The sequence below is a fragment of the Urocampus carinirostris genome, chromosome 2, assembly GCF_059441175.1.
Source record: "Urocampus carinirostris isolate Australia breed hairy pipefish chromosome 2, RoL_Ucar_1.0, whole genome shotgun sequence".
NCBI lineage: Eukaryota > Metazoa > Chordata > Actinopteri > Syngnathiformes > Syngnathidae > Urocampus > Urocampus carinirostris.
Window position 1 is genome coordinate 70383070 of NC_142350.1, and position 23862 is coordinate 70406931.

At 43.5% G+C, this 23862-nt stretch overlaps 2 protein-coding genes across 8 annotated transcripts in view; one reads left to right on the forward strand and one right to left on the reverse strand.

Moving 5' to 3' along the window:
* Positions 1-150: 150 nt before the first annotated feature.
* Positions 151-15472, forward strand: scnm1 (sodium channel modifier 1). 2 transcript variants are annotated; one of them, XM_088327691.1, is made up of 9 exons: positions 334-497; positions 662-732; positions 2304-2392; positions 3478-3569; positions 4761-4864; positions 4925-5031; positions 7781-7889; positions 7950-8071; positions 14943-15088. In XM_088327691.1, exons 1-8 carry the CDS (start codon positions 447-449, stop codon positions 8059-8061), a joined length of 735 nt encoding a protein of 244 aa, XP_088183817.1. In that variant the 5' UTR covers positions 334-446; the 3' UTR covers positions 8062-8071; positions 14943-15088. The 2 variants fall into 2 exon arrangements, with proteins under 2 accessions (XP_088183815.1, XP_088183817.1); XM_088327689.1 differs by lacking the exons at positions 7781-7889; positions 7950-8071 and having other exon boundaries at positions 151-497; positions 14943-15472.
* The window catches only part of tmod4 (tropomodulin 4 (muscle)), a 44565-nt gene continuing 33469 nt past the window's right edge, over positions 12767-23862 (reverse strand). For 5 of the 6 annotated variants that reach the window (XM_088327687.1, XM_088327682.1, XM_088327683.1 and 2 more), the window contains 6 exons: positions 20168-20260; positions 19959-20089; positions 17496-17603; positions 17290-17433; positions 12983-13127; positions 12767-12907 (listed from right to left, as the gene is read on the reverse strand). In XM_088327687.1, the coding sequence (XP_088183813.1) occupies positions 12885-12907; positions 12983-13127; positions 17290-17433; positions 17496-17603; positions 19959-20089; positions 20168-20260 (644 nt within the window). In that variant the 3' untranslated portion in view covers positions 12767-12884. The remainder of the gene's footprint in view (positions 12908-12982; positions 13128-17289; positions 17434-17495; positions 17604-19958; positions 20090-20167; positions 20261-23862) is intronic. The other variant, XM_088327688.1, reaches the window with a different exon arrangement.

Consider the following 23862-nt stretch of genomic DNA (forward strand, 5'->3'; position numbering starts at 1 on the left):
CATTCATGACACTCGGAACATTTACAAAAGACACTTAAACGAGGCAAACTTTTGATGTACTATGTTGTTTAAAATCGATTTGATGTTATACATTTTAATAATATCAATGTGAAATAAGACACATTTAATATTTTTAGGCTGGACAGCTAACCAGCACACAAGCTTCCACTCACAGCTGGGGTTTCAACTAAATTAATATGATCATCTTTGTTATTGACAATCAAAGATTTGTATTAAATTTACTATGAAATCGTTTAAATTTCGTTTAGATTGACATTGCCGTGGGTACTGAGACGGTGATCGCGCAATGAGATGTGTCCCATCAAAATAAATTTATAAGATTTACAACTGCGTTTGAACGTCGCAGTCGCCATCGGCAACATAACTTGCTTGTTAGCTAGCTAGCTAGCTAGCGTGTCACTAAGCAAAATTGTGCGAACAAAAACATGTCTTTTAAACGGGAAGGTAACGACAAGAGTCAGCTAAACATCCTCAAAGTGAGTATTAAACAGTAAATATTACTGTGTTCTCGGCCACCAAAGTACATTACGGTGAGCAAAGTAAGCTAACTTTAGCTAAGCAGTAATAACGACAGAAATTCTCCTATAAATGATATAATTTTCTTGCTAGTTGCTACAATAGCTGCTGCGTTTGTTTGCAGAAACGTCGCGTGGCTGATCTTCTCTCAAACTTTATACCAGAAGACGAAGCAACGCTTCTCAGTAATGGAAGGTAAACAATGACCACACTGTGATTAGAATTAGAATTGTTATTTATGAAATGAAATGATCTGCATTTCTATAGCGCTTTTCAAGTCAAGACTTCCCAAAGCGCTTTACAGTGTGCTTCACATTTCCCAATAGCGGCCGTGCAGCCATGTAAGGCGCTAACCTGCTTATTGGAGGTATCAGGGGTTCAGTGTCTTACCCGAGGACACTTCGACATGTAACACGGAGGAGCCGGGATTCGAACTGCGATCTCTTGATCCCAAGACAAGCGCTTTACCTCCTGAGCCACTACCGCCCATTGATTCGATCTGCAACCACAGTGGAACTGTTTAAATCTAAACTTAAAACACACTTCTATTCTATAGCATATGAATAACTTCCGCTTCACCGCCCCCCTAACCCCACAGGACCCCCTACCCCTTTCCCCCGCGGCCGCCCGTCCGTCGGCCGGAGCCATCGGGGGCCGTGTAGCGCCATGTAGAGCCATCGCGGCCCGGGCGGGAGACGCCAGGCGCCGGTGTTGTGCCCAAATTCGACTCCCGTACAAAATCCTCCCCCCCTCACGTGAACGCGCATTCTGCTGCGCTTCCGACAGGCCGGCCTCCGCGCCGAGCGCCCGAACCCGCTCGGCTTTTCGCGGTGTCGTGCGTATCGCGCCCGGGTTAGGGGCTCGCTCGCTTTGAACGCGGAAGTGGCACTTCTGTGGCGAGCGATGGCGGGGTCGGGAGCGGAAAAAAACGGGTCAGTAGCCAGTGTTCTCGTTTGCCCGCGTCCCTGCGTCCTAGACGCATGATTTTTGCTGGGGACGCATAGTCTCAAATCATTTTTAGAGAACTGGCTTTTTTGGCTCAACTCATTAAAAAGAGCCGTCTCTCAAACGGCTCACTTGCTTTGATGATTGAAATTACGAATTGTGTTGTATAAAGAAGTTAAGAAAAAAAGGAAGTATAAAAGGAGAAAATTTAAAAAAAAACAGGTTTGTGGTTATCCGTTTAATCGGTATATTACCAACAATAATTTGATGCAGAAATGAATTAATAATTTGATGATTAAAACGGAATGAATACATAGATTTATATTATATATTTGTCGCCGATTTACAATTTCAAGCTCGATAACGCTAAATTTTGGGGAGCCATAGATCTCTGTCGGGACCCATAGATTTTTGAGCATGCGAGTCCCCGGGACCCATCACTTTTCACAGCTCAAATGAACACTAAGTAGCCGGGACAGGAGAGCAAAAAACGTGGTCGAGATCGGCAACGAGTCGAAAGCCAGGAGCGGAAAGTAGACGTGGTCAATATCAAAAACGGGTCGAAGCCGGGAAACAGACGGGCGCCAAAACAGGAGTGAGTCAGGGTCGAAAAGCTTGCTTAGAGTAAACTGAGGTTCGCAGACGGACTGACAACAGGTTACAGATAGACGAGGGTTTAAATAGTGACAGGGAGCCTCGCATCAATAATCATGACAATTTAGCAATAACAACATTCAGAAATACGATAATAAGATATGAACATGTGAATGTCCGCGGGCTATTCTTGATTTCCGAAACATCTCATTGCAATTTTTTTTTAGATACTCTTGTCTCGTGTGCCACTACCGTCCCGTTTTTGACACCGTCGACATGCTGACCGTCCACAGAAAAGGAAAACGGCATTTAGAAGGTGAGCTCGTCAGTGCATTTTCTCATTCGTGTATTTAATGTTGCAAAATGTGAAATAAACCACGCTATTACAGTGGAACCTCGGTTCTCGACCATAATCCGTTCCAGAACCCTGTTGGAAAATCGATTTGTTCGATCACCGAAATCATTTTTCCCATTAAAAATAATGTAAATCGTTTTAATCCGTTCCAACTCCCTGAAAGTTGGGTTCGGTTCCAACATCCACATAAAGCTAATGTACGTTATCGTAATCTTCCGTACGAAAGATTACGCTAACATGAACGACTCATCTCATCAGCTGCACCGCTTATCCTCAGTAGGGTCGCGGGGGTGCTGGAGTCCATCCCAGCAATCATCGGGCAGTGGGCAGTAGACACCCTGAACTGGTTGCCAGCCAATCGCAGGGCACACGGGGACAGACAACTCACTCGCTCATTCGCACCTAGGGACAATTTGGACCGGCCAATTCGCCTGAAATGCATGTCTTTGGAATGTGGGAGGAAACCGGAGTGCCCGGAGGAAACCCACGCAAGCACGGGGAGAACATACAAACTCCGCATAGTAAGGCCGGGAGCTGGATTTGAACCCACGCAGGAGGTTCCCACGACCTCAGAACTGTGCCGCACATGCGCTAACCACTGCGCCGCCGTGTTGCCTAACATGAACGTGTAAAAATAAAAATAAAAGGATAAAGAAAATAATTATGAATAGGATTTCTTACCTTTGTGGTGGTCAGCAGAAGGTGCAGGTGGACGGTGGGGAGGAAAATAATTGTTTGGAAGGATGTTCTTTTCTCTTAAAATACCGATCTAATGACACTTGCTTCTGCCTTCTTTTTAGCACTTTTCTAAAGTGACTCATGGCGGTGTCATTAAGGTCATTTATTATTTATATTAAAAGCGAAAGCAAAAGGAAGCACGAACTCCGATTTTTTTGACCGAACAGCGAAGCAAGAATTTCTCGAAATTTTTGCTCGGACTCCCATTTGTTCAAATAGAGAGGCGTTCCAAAACCGAGGTTCCACTGTACTTGTGTCTCTAAACTTAAAATGACAAACGACCTGTCATAATACATTCTGTGTTTTAGGTTTAAAGAGTTTCTATGGTAAAAAGGCTCGGCTGAGGGATGAAATAACGAAACGGAAACAAGAAAACCTAGTCAAAGCTGAAGACCAACAGGTGAGTGACACTGGCTATCGGAGTGGATTTTGCCTTTCGGCACTTTAACTGAGCTTCGCGTATTGATAAGATTAACCGTAGCTGCGTGAGGAGTGTTGTACAGCAATTTACAGTGGCTTGCGAAACTATTTGACCCCCTTGAATTTTCTGACTGTCATTTCTTGAGAAGCATCAACAATAAGTGGGACACAATCATGAAGTGGAACACACCTTTTTGGATATTTTAAACTTTTTTGACGAATAATGAAGAAAAGCAAGCCCAAACCATGATGCTGTCACCACCATGTTTGACGGTGTGTTGAGGGTGATGAGCTGTGCTGCTTTTACGCCAAACATAACGTCTTGCATTGTTGCCAAAAAGTTGGATTTTGGTCTCATCTGAGCAGAGCACCTTCTTTCACGCATGTTTGGTGTGTCTCCCAGGTGGCTTGTAGCAAACTTTTTACAGATATCTTTAAGAAATGGCTTTCTTCTTGCCATTCTTCCATAAAGGCCAGATTTGTGCAGTATATGACAATGGACAGATTCTCCCACCTCAGCTGTAGACCTATGCAGTTTATCCGCAGTGATCGTAGGCCTCTTGACCGCATCTCTGATTAGTTTTCTCCTTGTATGAGCTGAAAGTTTAGGGGGACGGCCCGATCTTGGTCGATTTGCAGTGGTCTGATACTCCTTCCGTTTCAATATTATTGCTTGCACAGTGCTCCTTGGGATGTTTAAAGCTTGGGAAACCTTTTTGTATCCAAATCCAGCTTCGAACTTTTCCACAACAGTATCTCGGACCTGCCCGGTGTGTTCCTCATTTTTCATGATGCTCTGCGCTTTAAACAGACCTCTGAGACGATCACAGTGCAGGTGCTTTCATACAGAGACTTGATTACACTCAGGTGGATTCCATTTACCGTCGTTAGTCATTTAGATCAACATTGGATCCTTCAGAGATCCTCACTGAACTTCCTGACAGAGTTTGCTGCACTGAAAGTAAAGGGGGTGAATCATTTTGCACACCCACTTTTTCGTTTTTTGTTAAAAAAGTTTGAAATATCCAATAAAGTGTGTTCCACTTCATGATTGTGTCCCACTTATTGTTGATGCTTCACAACAAATGACAGTTTTTTTATCTTTATGTTGGAAGTCTGAAATGTGGCAAGCCACTGTATAGTTGGATACACTTTTTGTTTTATTTCCCAGCAAGGATCCAGTTCAGAAGCTCCTTTACTGGTGCGGACAAGGAAGCTGACCCAGCACGCTCTGCTGAGAACGGCCCCGTATAACAGTTGCCATCGAAAAACAAGGCATGTCAGTTTCAGGCTTTGTCCCGGCCCCCAAATAATGACCCTTTTCCCTTTTTGCAGCACTAAAACTGAAAAAGTGTCAGCCAGCGGCCAAAGTCCACTTGATCATCAACACATGGCGCCATCTTGTGGTGTCCTGAGATCAGATGACACCCTGAGCATCTCAGGTATTGACCAAGGCCAAATCTTCAAGCCTTAGATCAGGGATCTCGAACGTAGGGCTTTTAGTAGCCCTACGATTTTCTAGGAAATAGTCTCTTTAACTACATGATCAATTCTTCCTACCGTAAATTCCGGACTATAGAGCGCACCTGATTATAAGCCGCACCCACCACATTTTAAGAGGAAAACCGATTTTGTACATACACAAGCCGCACCTGTATATAAGCCGCATGCGCCCACATTTAAACATGTAACACAAACACAAAATTAACCCAAACCCGACTTAAAGTCCCGCGATTAAAACTAAATGTCCTTCATTAAAGTCCACAGTCCAAAAATCACAGCCGGCAAAATGAACGGAAAATGATACCGATACCTAAGGTTTGATGCAGACCTGCAGAGTCCGGGTCCCGTTGAAAGTAATCCAAGGAAAAAAGTGTATATTTCCAAAGGTAAGGGTGGGAAAAATATATCGGATGAACACATTTACTCACGCAACTTTTTCTTTAACCAACTTTTTACCCCCTCTTTTTTCCTTGTCTGTCCCTCACCTTTAGCGGTCCCCACTTAAACTCGGCACCCCGCGTTTGTTCCGCCCCTCCTTTTTCATTCACCCGTGCAAAACATATCAGAATAAGTGTCTAAAATAAATACATTACAAAAATATACAGTTGCAAATACCTATTATACATGGGTTACAGATATTTACAAAGAAAGACGGTACACCAGTTTTCAAAGCTTTAATAATAATAATAATATAGCTTTGACAGGGCAGTTAATGGTAGCAACCCTTGAGCGCCGCTAGCGGCCGTTAGAAAATTTACATCAATTGGCCGCATCACTGAATAAGCCGCAGGGTTGAAAGTTAGGGAAAAAAGTAGCGGCTTATAGTCCGGAATTTACGGTAAATTGTTTTGAAGAATAGCCTGTATCATATATATAAGGGGCGTAATGATAACTTTAGTTTTGTTGAAATTCCTGCTGAAATATGTTTGTTTAGTTTGTGCATAAGTGTCCTGCAATGACGAGCCCAACAGTGCCACCTGCTGGTATAGGGTAAGGTTTGGTTTGGCTTCTGATTTTGTGACCGGAAGGCGGATATTGTTAACAGTCTCCAGCGCGCTACTAACGGTGCCCCGCAGAAAATTAATTGACGACATTGAAACCACAACTAACAAATCTTGCAACATACACAGTAATGGCATTGGTGTTGTCAAGCTGTTTGGATTTATTTTCGTTTTGCTACTGTCGTCATTTACGTTAGTTTTGCCGTACCTTGTACTCTACCGAAATACTAATTTCCCTCATAGATGTTGAAAACCAGCGGAGGTGCTAACCCCATGGTGTGTGTGTATATCGTGTCGCTCATTGCAGGACACTTATACATAAAATATGCAACCATATTTCAGCAGGAATTTCAACAAAACAAAAGTGAATATTACACTTGTTACATATGTGTATATATATATATATATATATATATATATATATCGCTCTGTGCCTTTATTCAAGTAGGATGTTTTAGTTGACTGAACCTGTTTTTACTGATAGCTCCAATAACATGGTAATAACATGATAAATTGTAATCAATGTTCCCTCTAAGCTACGTGTGTGCGCAATTGCGCTCTACCCAGAGCTCTTCCGCGCACGAGAAAATCTAGCCAGCTCACAAAAATCAGGGCTCCATATTGCTAATTAAGAAGCCAATTAAGTCAAGTTACAGTGCATGAAGGTCAAAATACACGGGTTCCCCTGACGTTGTGTTCTAAATGCGGTATTTTGAAGTCAAGGTGGAAGTAGAAAAAAGTTGAGTCAAGTCAGTAGAATTTTTCGAGAACCGGCTTCTTCGGCTCGGCTCACTAAAAGGAACCGGCTCTTTCGGGTCCTAAACGGCTCTTCATGTTGGTTTTTGCTTTTTTAATCCCTACAAGACCAAATATCATGTAAAATTGTGCACAAAATGACTTAAAAGAAGGGGGGGAATAGAACCTAAAAGAAAAAATACCAAAATGAAAAAGTAGTGAAAAGCTGAGAAAAAAAGAAACAAAAGGAAGAGAAAAAGAAGGAAAAATTCAGAAAAAGCCAGAAAAAGAAAAGAAAGAAAGAAAGGAAAAAAAGTAAATGGAGAACAAAAAGAAAAAAGTAACAGCTAGGAAAAAATAAACACAATGAGATTTTTTTTTAAAGGAATTAAAAAAGAAGAAAACTTTGTGTTGCATTCAAAGAATTTCCAATGATACCAAGTCAATCTTGTTGCCAACATTGTACTTCCACTCAAAAATGTGATTGAATACAGTTGTGTATCGTGCAACCGACTCAATAAGCCCCCAAAAATGTTAGTATTATGCGACAAAAGTTACCAGGAGATAAAAGAAATGGAAATCTAGTGAAAGAATTGTTGTAAAAACAGATGACGTTTGTAGGCTGTACAACCTTTGCAATAATTCATTCAAAAGTGAAAAATAATTTTGCATTGCCGGAAGCTCAGCAAAATGTCAAGTTTTTGGACATGTTTGATAATGACTTAGTTGCCACACTTGGGATTGCCGTTGCTCACTGTTGTTTCAAGCGTCGCTTATCGACATTGTGTGAACGCTCAGACCCGTGGAGAATTAGAGGGAACATTGATTGTAATTCTGGAAATTCATATCGAACTTAGCAGTCCTTTGCGCTAATCAGTAACAAAAAGGTAGCTCTTCGCTTCAAAAAGCTCTCCGATATGAATATCGAGCACATGGACTTTGCTGAAAACAGGAAGTGGAACGTTCCACCCGTCGAAAAACACGGAAAGCGATCCTCCGGTCTCGGAACCCATCTCGGCCCAGAGGAGACGCGAGTTGGAGCATTATCTCAAACTTAAAAGGTACAGCCATTGCGATTTCCCCTTCGTCGGGTCGCTTACTGTCATTTTTGGACACCGTAGCGACGGATGGCTGCGGGACCCGAGCGGCCGTTGGGTGAAAGACGGAGACGCGGAGTTCGATTCGGACGAAGACGAGCCGCCTTCGCTCTTGACTTCGCCGGATGCTTGTTAGCAGACACGAGGTGAGCGATTGAAAACTTCCTGGACAAGGCAATATCCACGTTGCGCACCAGACCTCCAGCCCGTCACTTCACCAAGCGCACCCCTCACCAATGTTCCCTGTCATTTTCCTTACGGGTCCGAGCGTTCACACAAAGTCAGTGAGCAACGCTTGAAACAACAGTGAGCAACGGCAATCCCAAGTGTGGCAACTAATTCATGATCAAACATGTCCAAAACTTGACATCAAGTTACATTTTGCTGAGTTTCCGGCAATGCAAAATTATTTCTCTCTTTTGAATGAATTGACTCAAGTACGATGGCCTACAAACGTCATTTCTTTTTACAATTCTTTCACAAGATTTCTTTTATTCCTGGTATCTTTTGTAGCATAATACTAAATTTTGGGGGGGCTTATTGAGTCGGTTGCACGATACACAACTGTATTCAATCACATTTTTTGAGTGGAAGTACAATGTTGGCAACAAGATTCACTTGGTATCATTGGAAATTCTTTGAATGCAACACAAACTTTTTCTTCTTTTTTCCGTGTTTTTTTTTCAACTTTTGTTTAAATTCCTTTAAAAAGTCTCATTGTGTTTATTTATTCCGAGCTGTTACTTTTTTCTTTTTGTTCTCTATTTACTTTTTTCCTTTGTTTCTATCTTTTCTTTTTTTCTGGGTTTTTTCTGAATTTTTCCTTCTTTTTTCTCTTCCTTTTGTCTCCTTTTTTTCCCTCAGCTTCGCACTACTTTTTCATTTTGGTATTTTTTTCTTTTTGTTCTATTCCACCATTCCTTTAAGTCATTTTGTGCATCATTTTACATCATATTTGGTCATGTTGGGATGAAAGAAGTAAAAACAAACCGAAGAGCCGTTTGGGACCCGAAAGAGTGAGCCGGGCCGAAGAAGCCGGTTCTCTTAAAACTCTAGCGACTTTACTCAACTTGTTCTACTTCGACCTTGACTTCAAACTACCGCATTTAGGACACAACGTCGGGGGAACCCGTGTATTTTGACCTTCATGCACTGTAACTTTGACTTGAGTCGCTTCTTAATTAGCAAATTCGAGCTCTGATTTTTGTGAGCTGGCTCGATTTTCTTGTGCGCTGAGAATGTGCGGGCAGTGTGCGACTGCGCACGCGCGCAGCTTAGAGGGAACATTGCCCCTCACCATTTTCACCTCATCCCATTTTAAGCGTAAATCTGTAGCAGAAGAGCCGTTCAGGTGCTAATTTGGGTGGCGATTCCAGCAGTGGTTGTCGTGCTCGGCATAGCGGCGCTCAATTAGAGAAGTGCGCCAGGGTCATGAGAGCTAGGGGGACTCGTCAGGGCCGCTAATGCGTGGAAAGAAACATGAGGATCGGAGATCTTTTGTTTCCATTATCTGCACGGCTTATCCTCAGTAGGGTCGCGGGGGTGCTGGAGCCCATCCCAGCTATCTTCGGGTAGTGGGCAGGAGACACCCTCCACTGGTTGCCAGTCAGTCGCAGGGCACAGAGACAGACAACCTTTCGCTAATGCCCACCTAGGGACAATATGGAATTTGTTTTTGGACTGTGGTAGGAAACTGGAGGGCCCGGAAAGAACCCATGAAAGCATGGGGAGAACATGCAAACTCCACGCAGGAAGTTCGATCTCATGACCTCAGAACTGTGCCGCATACGCGCTAAGGGCTGCTCAGGTGATTGCGCAGACTATTTTTTCAGACTATTATGACACCATCCCCTGATCTGAAACCAACATGGGGGCAAGGAAAACTCCAAAACCTCAACATGAGGAAAATGAAGAAACCTTGAGAAGGGACCGCACATGTGTTCAATAATATCCTGATTAGTTATCTGTTTTGTCTGTCCCATCCTGTCCGGTATCAACTCGGGCAATTGGAATCGACCTCGTCGGTCTCTGACTTCCTGTCTTTCCATGCCAAACCGACTGCCTAACGCGCATGACTCCCCATTTCCCGGAAAATAAAGGCTTGTCACGCGATTGGGTCCTGATCCTGTTTTGGTTCCTGACAAAATCTGAAAAAAAATGTTTGCAAGATGAGGAAAAAAATGCTTCAAACAAGAAAAAATGATCTCGTCATGAATCAAAATTTGATCCGGAGATACTTCCATTTTATGACATTTTCCTCTCATTTTTTGACGTCACTTTTTGCAGCGTGGTAAGACTTGCATGCTGAATGCTATTACGCTGTATTTAATTCACAAATATATTTGTCAAAAATGTCGAGAGAATTTTTGTTTTAGTGTCTAAACTGCTGGCAGGAAAAAGCAGATAAGTCCTAAGTCAATATAAGAAAAGAAAAAACATAAACGAGAGCAACTCGGCGGCCGTCACTCAAAGAACGCTAAAAAGCATCCGAGGCGAGAAAAAGAAAAGCATTTCTGATACGCGGTGGAAATCCTGGGAGGCGAGCAGCTGTTAGGACCCGTAAAGGGCCAAAACGGCTCCTCTTCCGCCAGGAACGCCGTAACCGAAGCCCGGCCCGGTGGCTCCTTTTCACCCGGGCGGGGGTTGAAAATAGACGGGGTGCTGGCGGGAAGTGGCGGGATCAGGAGGGACTTAAAGACGATTGGCGTGATTAAAATGAAATTGAAGAATGTTGTCAGCTGACCGCGTGCCAGATGAGAGGAAACGGTGCCATTAGAGAAGGGGCTTGGAAGTGAATGACGGCGTTCCCTCGCCATATCGCGCTTCCGCTCCTCACTTGAGCTGTGATTTTCTTCATTAACATTAGTTTTATTTTTACTAAGTGGCGGAAATTTTCCATCCATCCATCCATTATCTGCAGCGCTTATCCTCAGTAGGGTCGCGGGGGTGCTGGAGCCCACCCCAGCTGTCTTCGGGCAGTGGGCAGGGGACACCCTGAGCTGCTTGCCAGCCAAGCCAAGGGCACACAGGGACAGACATTTCGCTCGCTCATTCCCACCCAGGGACAATTAACCTGACAGGGCAGCGCGGCGGCGCAGTGGTTAGCGCTTGTGCGGCACAGTTCATGTCAGGGAACCTGTCGTGGGTTCAAATCCAGCTCCAGACTTCCTGTGCGGAGTTTGTATGTTCTCCCCGTGCTTGCGTGGGTTTCCTCCAGGCATTCCAAAGACATGCATTTCAGGTGAATTGGCCAGTCCAAATTGTCCCTAGGTGTGAATGATCAAGCAAGTTGTCTGTCCCTGTGTGCCCTGCCATTGGCTGGCAACCAGTTCAGGGTGTCCACTGCCCCCGTGACCCTAATGAGGATAAGCGGTACGGCTAATGAGATGAGATGAGATTAACCTGACGTGCATGTTTTTAGAATGTGGGAGGAAACCGGAGTGCCCGGAGGAAACCCAGGAGAGAGAGAGAACGTGCAAACACCACACCGGAGGTTCAATCTCATGACCTCAGAACTGTGCAGCACACGCACTCACCTCTGCGCCGCCGCGCTGCCCTTGGCGGAAATTTTGCGCCACTTTTTTATATTAAATATATATACCATAGCTATGTTGCCTAGTGGGAGGTGGCTAGAGTAATACAGAGGAGGGGATTCCCAGCCCCCTCGCTCAACCCAACTGAGGTGTTGGGAGTCATTAGGTGAGCAAACCCCCAATTCCAACCCTTAATGCCGAGGGTCAAGCAGGGAGGCAATGAGTACCAATGTTGTAAGTCTTAGGTATGACTCGGCCGAGGCTTGAACCAGCGACCTCCCAGTCTCAAGGCGGGCGCCCTACCCCAAGGCCACGAGCCGGTCCACTTTAATTGCGCCAAATCACTAAAAGTGATCTCCATTGCTCCGTCCTGTCAGTTTACAAAATGGCTTTTCAGAAGTGTAGACTAAACTACATGGCGCCCAACACACACACTCACACACCAATACGTAGACAGCCACGCAAGGCGCCTACCTGCTTGTTGGGGGGATTTCTTCCTCATGCCGTGAGGCTCTTTAATGTCACCCGGGGGAGTAAAAGCCCACAAAAATTATTATTTATTATTAAAACTTTCAAACATTTTCTCGGGGGCCAGACTAGTAGATATAGATATAGATAGATAGATATGTCTGAGAGAGAGAGAGAGAAATCCTAAGAGAAATAGAAAGACAGAAAAGACAATGAGAGAGAAAGACACAAAGAGGAACGAAGGAAGAAAAAAAGAGAAGTACATTGTTTGAGGCACCTGGCTTTGACAACATCAAGTGGACATATTTCAACCTGCAGCTCGTTTTTCTCTCGCGCTTCCCTCAGCGTTATCTCACGGGCCGGATTCCATCCCTTAGCTGGCCTGATAACGAATCAGGATATCGAAAATAAACAGGAGAAACTAGACGGGAACAAAAACTGGAGAAGATAACAAACTGGACAAAAACAGACGGAAACAAAACTGGAACCCGCAATTAAACAGGACGAAACCGGAACAATACCGGGCTGGAAATATCAACAGGCAAACGGGACCAAGTCTTGTGGGGCAGAAGTTCGTTTGACAGGCTGACAAAAAAGCAAGAGAGGCACCTGGCTTTAGCAACATCAAGTGGACATATTTCCACCTGCAGCTCGTTTTTCTCTTGCGCTTCCCTCAGCGTTACCTCGCGGGCTGGATTCAATCCCTTAGCGGGCCTGATCCGGCCCGCGGGCCGCCTTTTGGACACCCCTGGTCTAAATGGTCGTTTGGACACCACTTTCGCATATTTCTTTGTTTTTTGTTTTGTTTTAAGAGATGGTCCAATAAAAGGTGCACAAACGTTTACAAAGAGGATTCGAATAAATATTTTATTGAAAGTATTTACAGATGCTCCTCCTCCTCACCAATGAGATGAATCGACGGCGTCACGTGTCCTCGATCGGCGCGACATCCCGGTCTTCATCTCAGCCTCTGTTTCCGAACTGCGGGAACCAAAAAAGAAAGCGTCGGACAAAATAACCGAATAAGGGAGCGGTTGTACGGATGATGTTCCTCACGCATGTCGTTGTTCCTGGTGATGGCGGCGGCGGCGCGGGCTCTGGGGCCCTGCTGCGTGAAATGGTAGCCGAATTTCAGGACGCTGGAGTTTTTCTCCAACATGGCCGCCATCTCCATCTCCACCGAGTCGCCCAACCACTGTCGCTGCGGAGGCACAGCGTCTCCTTATTCGGGTCGCAACAAACAATCGTTTCGTTCGTTGTGGGCTGGGACATCGAACCAATTTCATTCCGTTCGTTTTAAAAATAGGACATTTCAAATGTTTGAAGATCCATCCGTCCGTCCATTATCTGCACCGCTTATCCTCAGTAGGGTCACGGGGGCCCTGGAGCCCATCCCAGCCATCTCCAGGCAGTGGACACAGGGACAGACAATTCGCTCACTCATTCACACCTAGGGACAATTTGGACCTGACATGCAGTTTTTGGAATGTGGGGGGAAAGCGTGATGCCCGGAGGAAACCCAGGCAAGCACGGGGAGAACATGCAAACTCTGCACAGGAAGGTTGGTTGCTGGATTTGAACCCATGACCTCAGAACTGTGCCGCACATGCGCTAAACACCGTGCCGCCCCTGTTTTAAGATCAAGGATACGAATTTTGTCCTTAAATGGGTCATTTACATATAGTTCTGATGAGCCCACTGGACCACTGGGGGAGCTACGTCAGAACGCTCTTTTTGGACTTCAGCTCAGCCTTCAATACCATTATCCCGGAGATCCTGTTGGAGAAACTCTCTCACCTAGGACTCTCTTCCTCCATCTGCTAATGCAGGGGTGTCAAAACTCATTTGAATTCAGGGGCCACACGATAGAACAAACATTCTGCCGGGGGCTGGACTAGTATATTAAAGAGAAAGAAAAAGAGGGAGAAAGAAAAAGAGGGATAAAGAAATAAGATAAAGAGGGACAGAAAAGGAGAGAGGGCGGGACAAAGAAAGAAAAAGAGAGAGGGTGAGAAACAAAAGATAAAAAGTTGTGAGAGAGGGGGAAAAGAAAGGGAGAGGAAGAAAGAAATCCAAAGAGAAATAGAAAGACAGAGGGAGAGAAAAGAGAAAAAAAAGCGCAAAGGGTAGGAAGAGAGAAAGAGAAAAGAGAGAAAGGGAAAAAAGGAAGTTGGAGCCAAAGAAGTTAAAAAGACAGAGAGAGGAAAAAAACAAAGAGCAACAAAGGAAGAGAAAAAGAGAGACAGAGAGTGGGAGAAAAGAAGTGACAAAGAGAGAGAGAGAGAAATAATTACGAGTACAGTGTCTTTGCTCAAGGCACCTGGCTTTGGCAACATTAAGTGGACATATTTCGACCTGCAGCTTGTTTTTCTCTTGCGCTCCTCTGAGTGTCTCGCAGGCCGGATTCAATCCCTTAGTGGGCCTGATCTGGCCCGCGGGCCGCCTGTTTGACACCTGTGTGCTAATGGATATTGGACTTCCTCTCAAACCGCCCACAGTCTGTGAAACTCCGCAACCACGTCTCTCCCACCCTAACACTGAGCACCGGCGCCCCCCAAGGATGTGTACTGAGCCCCCTGCTTTTCACCTCTACACCTCTGACTGCTCACAAACACAATTGTTAAGTAAAGGTATATTCTATTCTATTAAAACCTTTTGTTCTTGTGTTTTTTTTGTTTTTTTGTTTTCAAAATATTACGTTGTCTTTGTGGCTCCAAATGCATTTTCACAAAACGTTCCCAGCGACGAAAGATTGAAAACATGCTGTCATTGACAGGAAGTAACCAGTCTCACCAGCTGTATAATAAGGTTTTGAACCCCTAGAGTGTTCATTTGTAATCAAAATATGAGTTAGGTGCCTATGTATTCCATCATTACTCACGCCAGAGATTTATTTCGTTGTGTGACTTAATTTAATATCGGCCATTTTGAGACATTTATTTTGAAAAGCGTCGACTGGAAACTTCGACCGGTGACCGAGGACCTCATCTTTCTCTTTTTTTGCTCCTGCTGCCAGGAGATCGGTCTAGAAGGGGTTTCCTGGCTGGCCTTTGGCCCCTCGGACAATGGGGACAAAGAAGGCCAAAACCCAGGGCCTCGGCCCCTCGGCAAGAGAGCCTGGTGCAGTCTCAACCGTGGATTGTTCTCAATGCCGAACCCAACGAAGTGCCGGAGAGAGAAAGATCTTGTTTTTCCCCATGTGGAACCCTTCCCCCACACGATGCTTTGTCAGATCAAAAGGTAAAGATTTTGCAACAAACTGTTCTTGATGCCAAGTATAAATATCATTCTAATAGAATTTAGAATGTACTCAATTCTATTAGAATGATATTTATACTTACGTTTGGATACTACTTACGATTTGGATCCATTACGTTTTTGGTACCAAGTATAAAAATCATTCTGACACACTATGAAGTCATTCCTTATCATTTGAAATGAGTTAATTTGCAAATCAGGCTTAATGATCAGTTTTTTCAACTGCTTTGTTTTACTGATTTGACTTTCCCTGCCATGTCAATAAATCGTAGTTTGTTTAGAATTGAACCTGCATTTTTTGGGTCTCTATTTTTCCTTGGGATCGATCAATCATGATCTGCACAATTGATACTTTAAAATAAAATATGTCTGGAGTATCTTTCAAGATGAATACTAAAGGCAAATCCAAGTTTAAATCGAAATAAATATCATTTAAAGCAAGTTTCCCTACACAAGACACGAGTACAATATCAAGTACTGCTTACCAGTAAAGGTAGTCAGGCACAACCTATCAATGGTTATAATTTTCTCCCAAAATGCGTTACAATTTATTTTAAATGGGTTCATAATCGAACGTTTCGCACATATTTTCTCATATTATATGTTCTCAAAATATAATTTGTTGGGTTGGGTTTATTCAGGTTTAAAGGTGCTGTGCGGAGTTTGAAACTTTTCTACTCTGATGCTATTTTCTGGCTGAAGTCATCACTTGAGCTTCTGTCAAGCTTCCTATATGGTGCGTGCAAGTACGTGCATTTCTTAGAGGCGCTCGAATAAACCTTTGGGTCGGCGTTCGGACTTGAAATAGGTTTATTTTTGGGACTCTGACAGTTTTAATAGAGAAAATATTTCTACTTTAAACTTTTTAGGACATCTCAAACAACGCATCCACAATTAAGAAAAGGAGAGAAACAGAAGAAAGAGAGAGAGGAGAGAATGTGAGAAAAGAGATGAAAAGAGAAATAGAAAGGGAGAGAGAGAAAAGGAGGACAGGAAGAAGAGAAAGAAAAATGGAGAGAGAAAAAAAGAGGAAGAGAGAGAGTGAGAAACCAAAGAAATAAAAAGAAACAAAGAGTGAAAAGAGAGAGAGAGAAAGGGCGAGTAAGAGAAGGAGAAAAAGAGAAAAATTGAATAAGAGAGAGAGAGAGAGAGAGAGAATGTGAGAAACATAAGAGAAATAGAAAGGGAGATAGAGAAAAGGAGGACAGGAAGAAGAGAAAGAGAGAAAAAAAGAGGAAGAGAGAGAGTGTGAGAAACCAAAGAAATAAAAAGAAACAGAGAGAAAAGAGAGAGAGAGAGTAAAGGGGAGAAAGAAAAGAGGAAGAGAGAGAAAAATGGAATAAGCGATAGAGAGAATGTGAGAAACATAAGAGATAAAAACAAAGAGAAACAGAAAAGGGGGGGAGACACTAGGAGAGAAAAAGGGAGAGAGAGAGAGAGAGAGAGAAAAAGGGAGGACAAGAGAAAGGGAGAGAGAGAGAGAAAAATGAAGGAAGAGAGAGAAATGAGAAACAAAAGAGATAAAAAGAGAAATAGAAAGGGAGGGAGAGAAAAGGAAGGCAGGAAGGAGAGAAAGAGAGAAAAAAGAGGAAGAAAGAGAGAGTGTGAGAAACCAAAGAAATAAAAAGACACAAAGAAAGAAAGGAGAGGGAGAGAATAGGGGAGAAAGAAAAGAGAAAGAGAGAGGAAAAAATTGAATAAGAGAACGAGAGAGAGAGAGTAAGAGCATGTGAGAAACATAAGAGATCAAAACAAAGATTAACAGAAAAAGAGGGGGGGAGAGAGACAAGGGGAGAGAAAAAGGAAGGAAGGGGAGAAAAGAGGAATTGAAGAAGAGAGAGAGAAAAAGGGAGGACAAGAGAAAGAGAGAGAAAAAGGGAGAAAGAGAGAGAGAAAAATGACGGAAGAGAGAAAGAATAAAAACAGAAAGAGAGAGAGAGAGGGTGAGAGAAAAAGGGAGAAGGGGAGAGCGTTGTCTCGCGGGCCGGATTCCAACCCTTAGCGGGCCCTCTTAGACATCCCTGGATTAGAGTTTTTTCGTGAAGCTAAATCAATTCTAAAAATCACGGGAAACTCTTTAAAGAAATCCAGAGTCGCGTTCCAACCTGATTGTCGATCTTGAGCTCGGTGATGGTGGCGTTGTGGCCCATGGCCTTGATGACGGCCTTCATCCCGTCCGAGGTGATGAAGTTGGACTCGATGTTAAGACTCTGCAGGCTCCTGTTCTCCTTCAGCATCTCCGCGCAGGCCTGCCGAAGGTCAAAAATCGGACGGGCCCCGAAAGCGTCGCGGCCGGGGAGGCGGGACTCACCAAAGCCACCGGGTCGTTGCTGCGAGTGGCGGCGATGCTCAGGACCTCCACGTGAGAGTTTCCCTTCATGGCCTCCATGATCTCCCTCAGCGTCGGGATGGGAATGTCCTGAAAGGGCAAAAATCGTAACTCAGTCCCTCACCTGTTCTTACACACGCTCACGCACCGATAGCGACATCGGATTAGAATTCGACAGCCGTCAATTGGTGGTTCCTTCTTAGTCAAGGGTGGTTCTATCAATGTCAATTTTGTGGGAGGTGGCTAGAGTCTTTTCTGACTCTTTCTGGGAGATTGATTTAGAAGAGGGGGTTCCCAGCCCCCTCGCTCAACCCAACTGATGTGTTGGGAGTGATTAGGTGAGCAAACCCCCCAATTCCAACCCCTAATGCTGAACGCCAATCCGGGAGGCAACGGGTACCGATGTTTAAGTCTTAGGTATGACTCGGCCGAGGCTCGAACCAGCAACCTTTCAGTCTCGTGGCGGGAACCCTACCCCCAAGGCCACCGAGCTGAATTTTGACATAGTAAATGGTAAATGCTCTGCTTTTCTATAGTGCTGTTCGAATTGTTGGGAATGAAATATCAAAATGTAGAATTTACCAAATAGTTCGAATGAGTTATCGGACTCCATTAACCAGACACAACTTACATTCTCTAACAATGCATGCTCTTTTCTTTTCGGGGAAAATACGGGCAAGAGACCGGCATTTCCACACGGGGGCAGATTTATTTTCTTAAAGTATTTAACTATAACCTTATCCTCCTTGTTTTATAACCTTATCTTCTCTGTTCCTTTACCTTCTTGGCTTTTTTACCTCACTGTGAATGTGTGAAACTGGAATGTCATGCCCTATTTCGTTGTCACAATATGTTAACCCATTTTGTAATAATGACCATAAAGGTATTTTCTATTCTATTTGCGACGTTGGAGTCTCTGGGAAGCCTTTTTTTCAAGTCCTTTAGCTTTTTCCTTTTGGCCATCTTCTCCCTGCATATTGGCGTGCCGACTCCTCCCATGGGTGTGCCAAGGAAGACCCCCTGGGCTTCACCATCTGATAGAAGAGCGTCCCGATGTCTGGAATACTCAAAACAACACCGAGCGTTTCTCCGTCATCAGGGCCTTTCTGCGTCTGGAAGTGCTGATTATCTTATCAGCCTTACGACCCGTTCCCGCCGTCCCTATAAAAAACATTTTCTACCAGGGTGCCCTGACCTCGCACCACAGCCCAGCCAGTGAATATCTTTTGCATTAAATGTCATTTCGATTGTATAAAACCCTTTATAGTCAAATGGATAAAATCCTTCAAAGTGAACGAAGACCTCCCAAAGCGCTTTACAATGTGCTTAACACTTACCCATTCACACACACACTCACACACCAATAGGGAGTCAGGCTCCAAATGTTATGAGGATAATCAAGACGGTCAATGGTCTGCTGTTTTATAGTGCTTTTCAAGTCAATGAAGACCTCCCAAAGCGCTTTACAAAATGCTTCACACTTACCCATTCACACACACACACACACACACACCGATAGGGAGTCAGCCTCCAAATGTTTTGAGGATAATCAAGATGCTAAATGGTCTGCTATTCTATAGCCCTGACAACTGACAAGAATCTGCTTTCCGGCGTTGAAGACTACATAGAAGATTACACTCCTTTTTTTTTTTTAACTGATGAACAAAAATTAAGTTCTAACAGTTGATTCCAATGAAGTTTATTTCACTTGAATTCTTGAACTTCATTGACTGGTATCGGTTCTTGACTACTAGACAGTGTTGTTTTTGACATTGATTGTCGTCAACCTTTAGTCTTAGGTCGGTCGGTCTTGGGTCGGTCTTTGGGTCGGTCTTTGGGTCGGTCTTGGGTCGGTCTTTGGGTCGGTCTTTGGGTCGGTCTTTGGGTCGGTCTTGGGTCGGTCTTGGGTCGGTCTTTGGGTCGGTCTTTGGGTCGGTCTTTGGGTCGGTCTTTGGGTCGGTCTTGGGTCGGTCTATGGGTCGGTCTTTGGGTCGGTCTTTGGGTCGGTCTTTGGTCGGCATTGGGTCGGTCTAAGGTCGGTCTAAGGTCGGTCTAGGGTCGGTCTAGGGTCGGTCTTGGGTCGGTCCTGGGTCGGTCAACCGATCAATAGATAGTGTGAATTTCCCTACGGGGATGAATAATGTATCTGTCTACCTATCCATCTATGGCAGGGGTGTCAAACTCATTTTAAGTCGGGGGCCACACGATAGAACAAACATTCTGTCGGGGGCCGGACTACCAGATTAAAGAGAAAGAAAAAGAGAGATAAAGAAATAAGAGAAAGAGGGAGGGAAAAGAAGAGAAGGCGATTTACAATTTCAACCCGGATAAGACTACATTTCGGGGAGCCATAGATCTCTGTTGGGACCCATAGATTTTGGAGTCCCCGGGACCCATCACTTCTCACAACTCAAATGAACACTGGCCTCCTTTCCTCAGTCTCACCGTCATGTTGTTAAAGTTGACTTGGGTCAAGCTGCTGTCGTTGTTCTGGATCCTCTCCAGGGTCTCCTCCACGTTGGTGGGGTTGGGCGGCTCCTCTGGGAAGATCTTGAAAGGATCTTCTTTCACCACGCCTGAAGTAAAAGGGAAGACGTCAATCATCTCCGATGGAAAACCAGAACTTTCTTCCTGGTTCTTGTACCAATACGTACTGTTGATTCCCTCGGTGTTGGCGATGGTTCCGGAAGTGCCCAGAGCGTCGTAGTACTGCTTGTTGCTCATCAGTGTGTACATGCCCAAAATGGCTGCAGGGGTAGGAAAACATCAAGTCAAGTCATTTTTATTTGTATAACCCTTAATCACAAAGAGTCTCAAAGGGCTGCACAGGTTATTACACAGGCTATTATTTCAGACTATTATGACATCATCCCCTGATTTGGAACCAACATGAGGGCAAGGAAAAACTCAAAAAACCTCAACATGAGGAAAATAAGGAAACCTTGAGGCCCTTAAACGCGTCTATTGACGTGAAATCTTACCATTTCCCAGATAAAAATGTTGGTCAGTCAAGCTCTTAAAATCTGAGATGACACCTCCGCCCAAGAGAGCTAACCTGGACTTCTCTGGACTTCATTATTTCCAGCTCTTTATATTTAATAATAATAATAATAATAATTTCCTTGTATTGTCATTCTGTGTAACAATGTACACAGAACGAAATGTCGATTGCACCTGACCCGTTGTAGCGACCCGATGCAGCCGCAGCCAACAGAGGGCGCCGCCGACCACTTTTTAAGTCTTAGGAATGACTCTGAACTTGACTGTCCATGCTGCCATTGTTTGTCTTATTTTTACCTGTTTGGACATTTTGTTAGTGCTTTTGAGACCAATTGTTAGTTTTTTTGACTATATTCCTGTTTTTTTGTGGAGGATGCCAAATATGCTAATAAAAGACAAAAGAAACTAAATATGAAAGAATGAAAAGGAGAGAGAGAGAGAGAGACAGAGAGAGAAGAAGGGAGGAAGAGAGAGCGAGAGAGAAGGGAGGAAGACAGAGAGAGCGAGAGAGAAGAAGGAAGGAAGAGAGAGAGAGAGAGGGAAAGAGAAGGGAGGAAGAGAGAGAGAGAGAGAGAGAGGAAGGGAGGAAGAGAGAGAGAGCAAGAGAGAAGAAGGGAGGATGAGAGAGAGAGCGAGAGAGAAAAAGGGAGGAAGAGAGAGAGAGAGAGAGATACAGGTACAGCGTTTGAGAAAGGCGCCTGGCTTAGGCAACATCAATTGACATATTTCAATGACTTTTGGATGACTCCAATACCAAATATGCTAATAAAATGCAATAGAAACTAAATATGACAGAATGAAAGAAAAAAAGAATGGAAAGGAAAGATGGAGGGAAAGAAAGAAAGAAAGAAAGAAAGACTAGTAGATTGAGAAGAATTAAAAGGAGAGAGAAAGAAATAAGAGAAAGAGAGGGAGAGAAAAAGAGAGAGGGTGGGTCAAAGAAAGCGAGAAAGTGATAAATAGAGAGAGAGAATGTTAGAAACAAGAGAGATAAAAAGCGAAATAGTAAGAGAGGGGGAAAGAAATAGATAGAAAAAGAAATCCAAACAGAAATAGAAGGAGAGAAGGGGAGAAAGAGGAGGGGGACACAAGAGAGAGGGAGAAAAGACAGAAAAAGGAAAAAAAGGAAGAGAGAGCAAAAGAAGGTAAAAAGACAAAGAGGAACAAATAAAGAAAAAGAAAGACAGACTGAGTGAAAGAGAGAGAGATAGAAAGTGAGATGCTAATAAAAGACAAAAGAAACGAAAGATGAATAAAATGACTCAATTATGTGCAGGCTTGGGGAGTAACAGAATACACGGAACGGCAAAAAGCTGTTTGGATAGATTTTCATTTTGTTTCTGTCGCATTTGATGTTCGTTTTGCCGGAGATCAAAGAGATCAAAGCCAGGAGAGAAAGCTTACCACGTGTTGTGAGTCATCATTTGATTCCTATTTAGTTTCTTTTGTCTTCTATTAGCATATTTGCTATCGGAGTCATCCAAAAGTCATTGAAAGTAATCCAGTTAAAAGAACCTTACCCAACCCTGCATTTTATGTTCGTTTTGCCGGAGATCAAAGAGATCAAAGCCAGGAGAGAAAGCTTACCACGTGTTGCGAGTCATCATTTTATTCCCATTTAGTTTCTTTTGTCTTTTCTTAGCATATTTGCTATTGGAGTCATCCAAAAGTTATTGAAAGTAATCCAGTAAAAGGAACCCTACCCAACCCTGATCCCTGCATATGGGTCCTCCCCCTTACCATTACACACAGTGATTGAGATTTTGGCCTGTCCTCAAAGACCTGGTTCCTAAATCCTAATTCTGAATTGAAGCTTCTATTGAAGTCTTCAAGAACCAAAAGAGTCCGTTGTCCAGGCTGACTTGAAAAGTGCCGATCTGATATTTGACCGCTCGTAAAGGAGACCCAGACGCGGAGAAAGATCTTTAAATTTAAACGTTCTATTTTAGTGCTTCTCGACTCTTCGCAAGCGATTCTTGAACTCCGTTCCTCCTTCCATCGCCAAGTGTAGACACCGGAGACCCTCAGGGCTTCGTTCTCTGCCCACTTGTTTATTAACTGGTGGAGATTTTTGCCTTTTTATAAGACTCGTAAATTTTTGTCTTTGCTAATAGAAAGTTTGGCGGTCCCTTTACTTCATATTTCATGGTACTGTCCCTTTAAACCACAGGTGTCAATCAGGCGGCCCGCGGGCCGGATCAGGCCCGCTAAGGGATTGAATCCGACCCGCGAGTCAACGCTGAGGAAAGCACAAGAGAAAAATGAGCTGCTGGCTGAAATATGTCACTTGATGTTGCCAAAGCCAGGCACCTCTCAAAAATGCTGTATCTGTATTTCTTTCTTTCTCTCTCTCTCCCTTTGTCTCTCTCTTTTTCTTTCTTTGTTCCTCTTTGTCTTTTTCTCTGTGTCTTTTTACCTTCTTTTGCGCTCTCTTCCTTTTTTCCTTTTTTCTGTCTTTTCTCTCTCTCTCTCTCTTGCATCCCCCTCCTCTTTCTCCCCTTCTCTCTTTCTCTCCTTCTCTCTTTCTATTTCTGTTTGGATTTCTTTTTCTATCTATTTTGTTCCCCCTCTCTTGCTATTTCTCTTTTTATCTCTCTTTTTTTCTAACATTCTCTCTCTCTCTCTCTATTTATCCCTTTCTCTCTTTCTTTGACCCACCCTCTCTCTTTTTCTCTCCCTCTCTCTTATTTCTTTCTCTCTCCTTTTAATTCTTCTCAATCTACTAGTCTTTCTTTCTTTCATTCCCTCCATCTTTCCTTTCCATTCTTTTTTTCTTTCATTCTTTCATATTTAGTTTCTTTTGACTTTTATTAGCATTCTAACATTTTCTCTCTCTCTCTATTTATCCCTTTCTCTCTTTCTTTGTCCCACCCTCTCTCTTTTTCTCTCCCTCTCTTTCTCTTATTTCTTTCTATCTCCTTTTAATTCTTCTCAATCTACTAGTCTTTCTTTCTTTCTTTCTTTCCCTCCATCTTTCCTCTTCATTCTTTTTTCTTTCTTTCATTCTTTAATTTTCTTTCATTTTTCTTTTGTTATTTCTTTCTTTCTTTGTCCCCATCTTTCCTTTTCATTCTTACCTACCTACCTATCTACTTACTTACTTACTTCATACTTACTTACCTTACTTTTTCTTTCTTTCTCTCTTTCTCTTTCTTTCTTTCTTTCCCTCCATTTTTCATTTTCATTATTTTTATCTTTCTTTCTTTCATTTTCTTTCTTTCATTCTTTCTTTCATTCTTTCTTTCCTTTTTTTGTTATTTATTTCTTTCTTCATCCCATCTTTTCCTTTTCAATATTACCAACCTACCTACCTTCCTACCTATCTACTTACATACCTACTTGATTACTT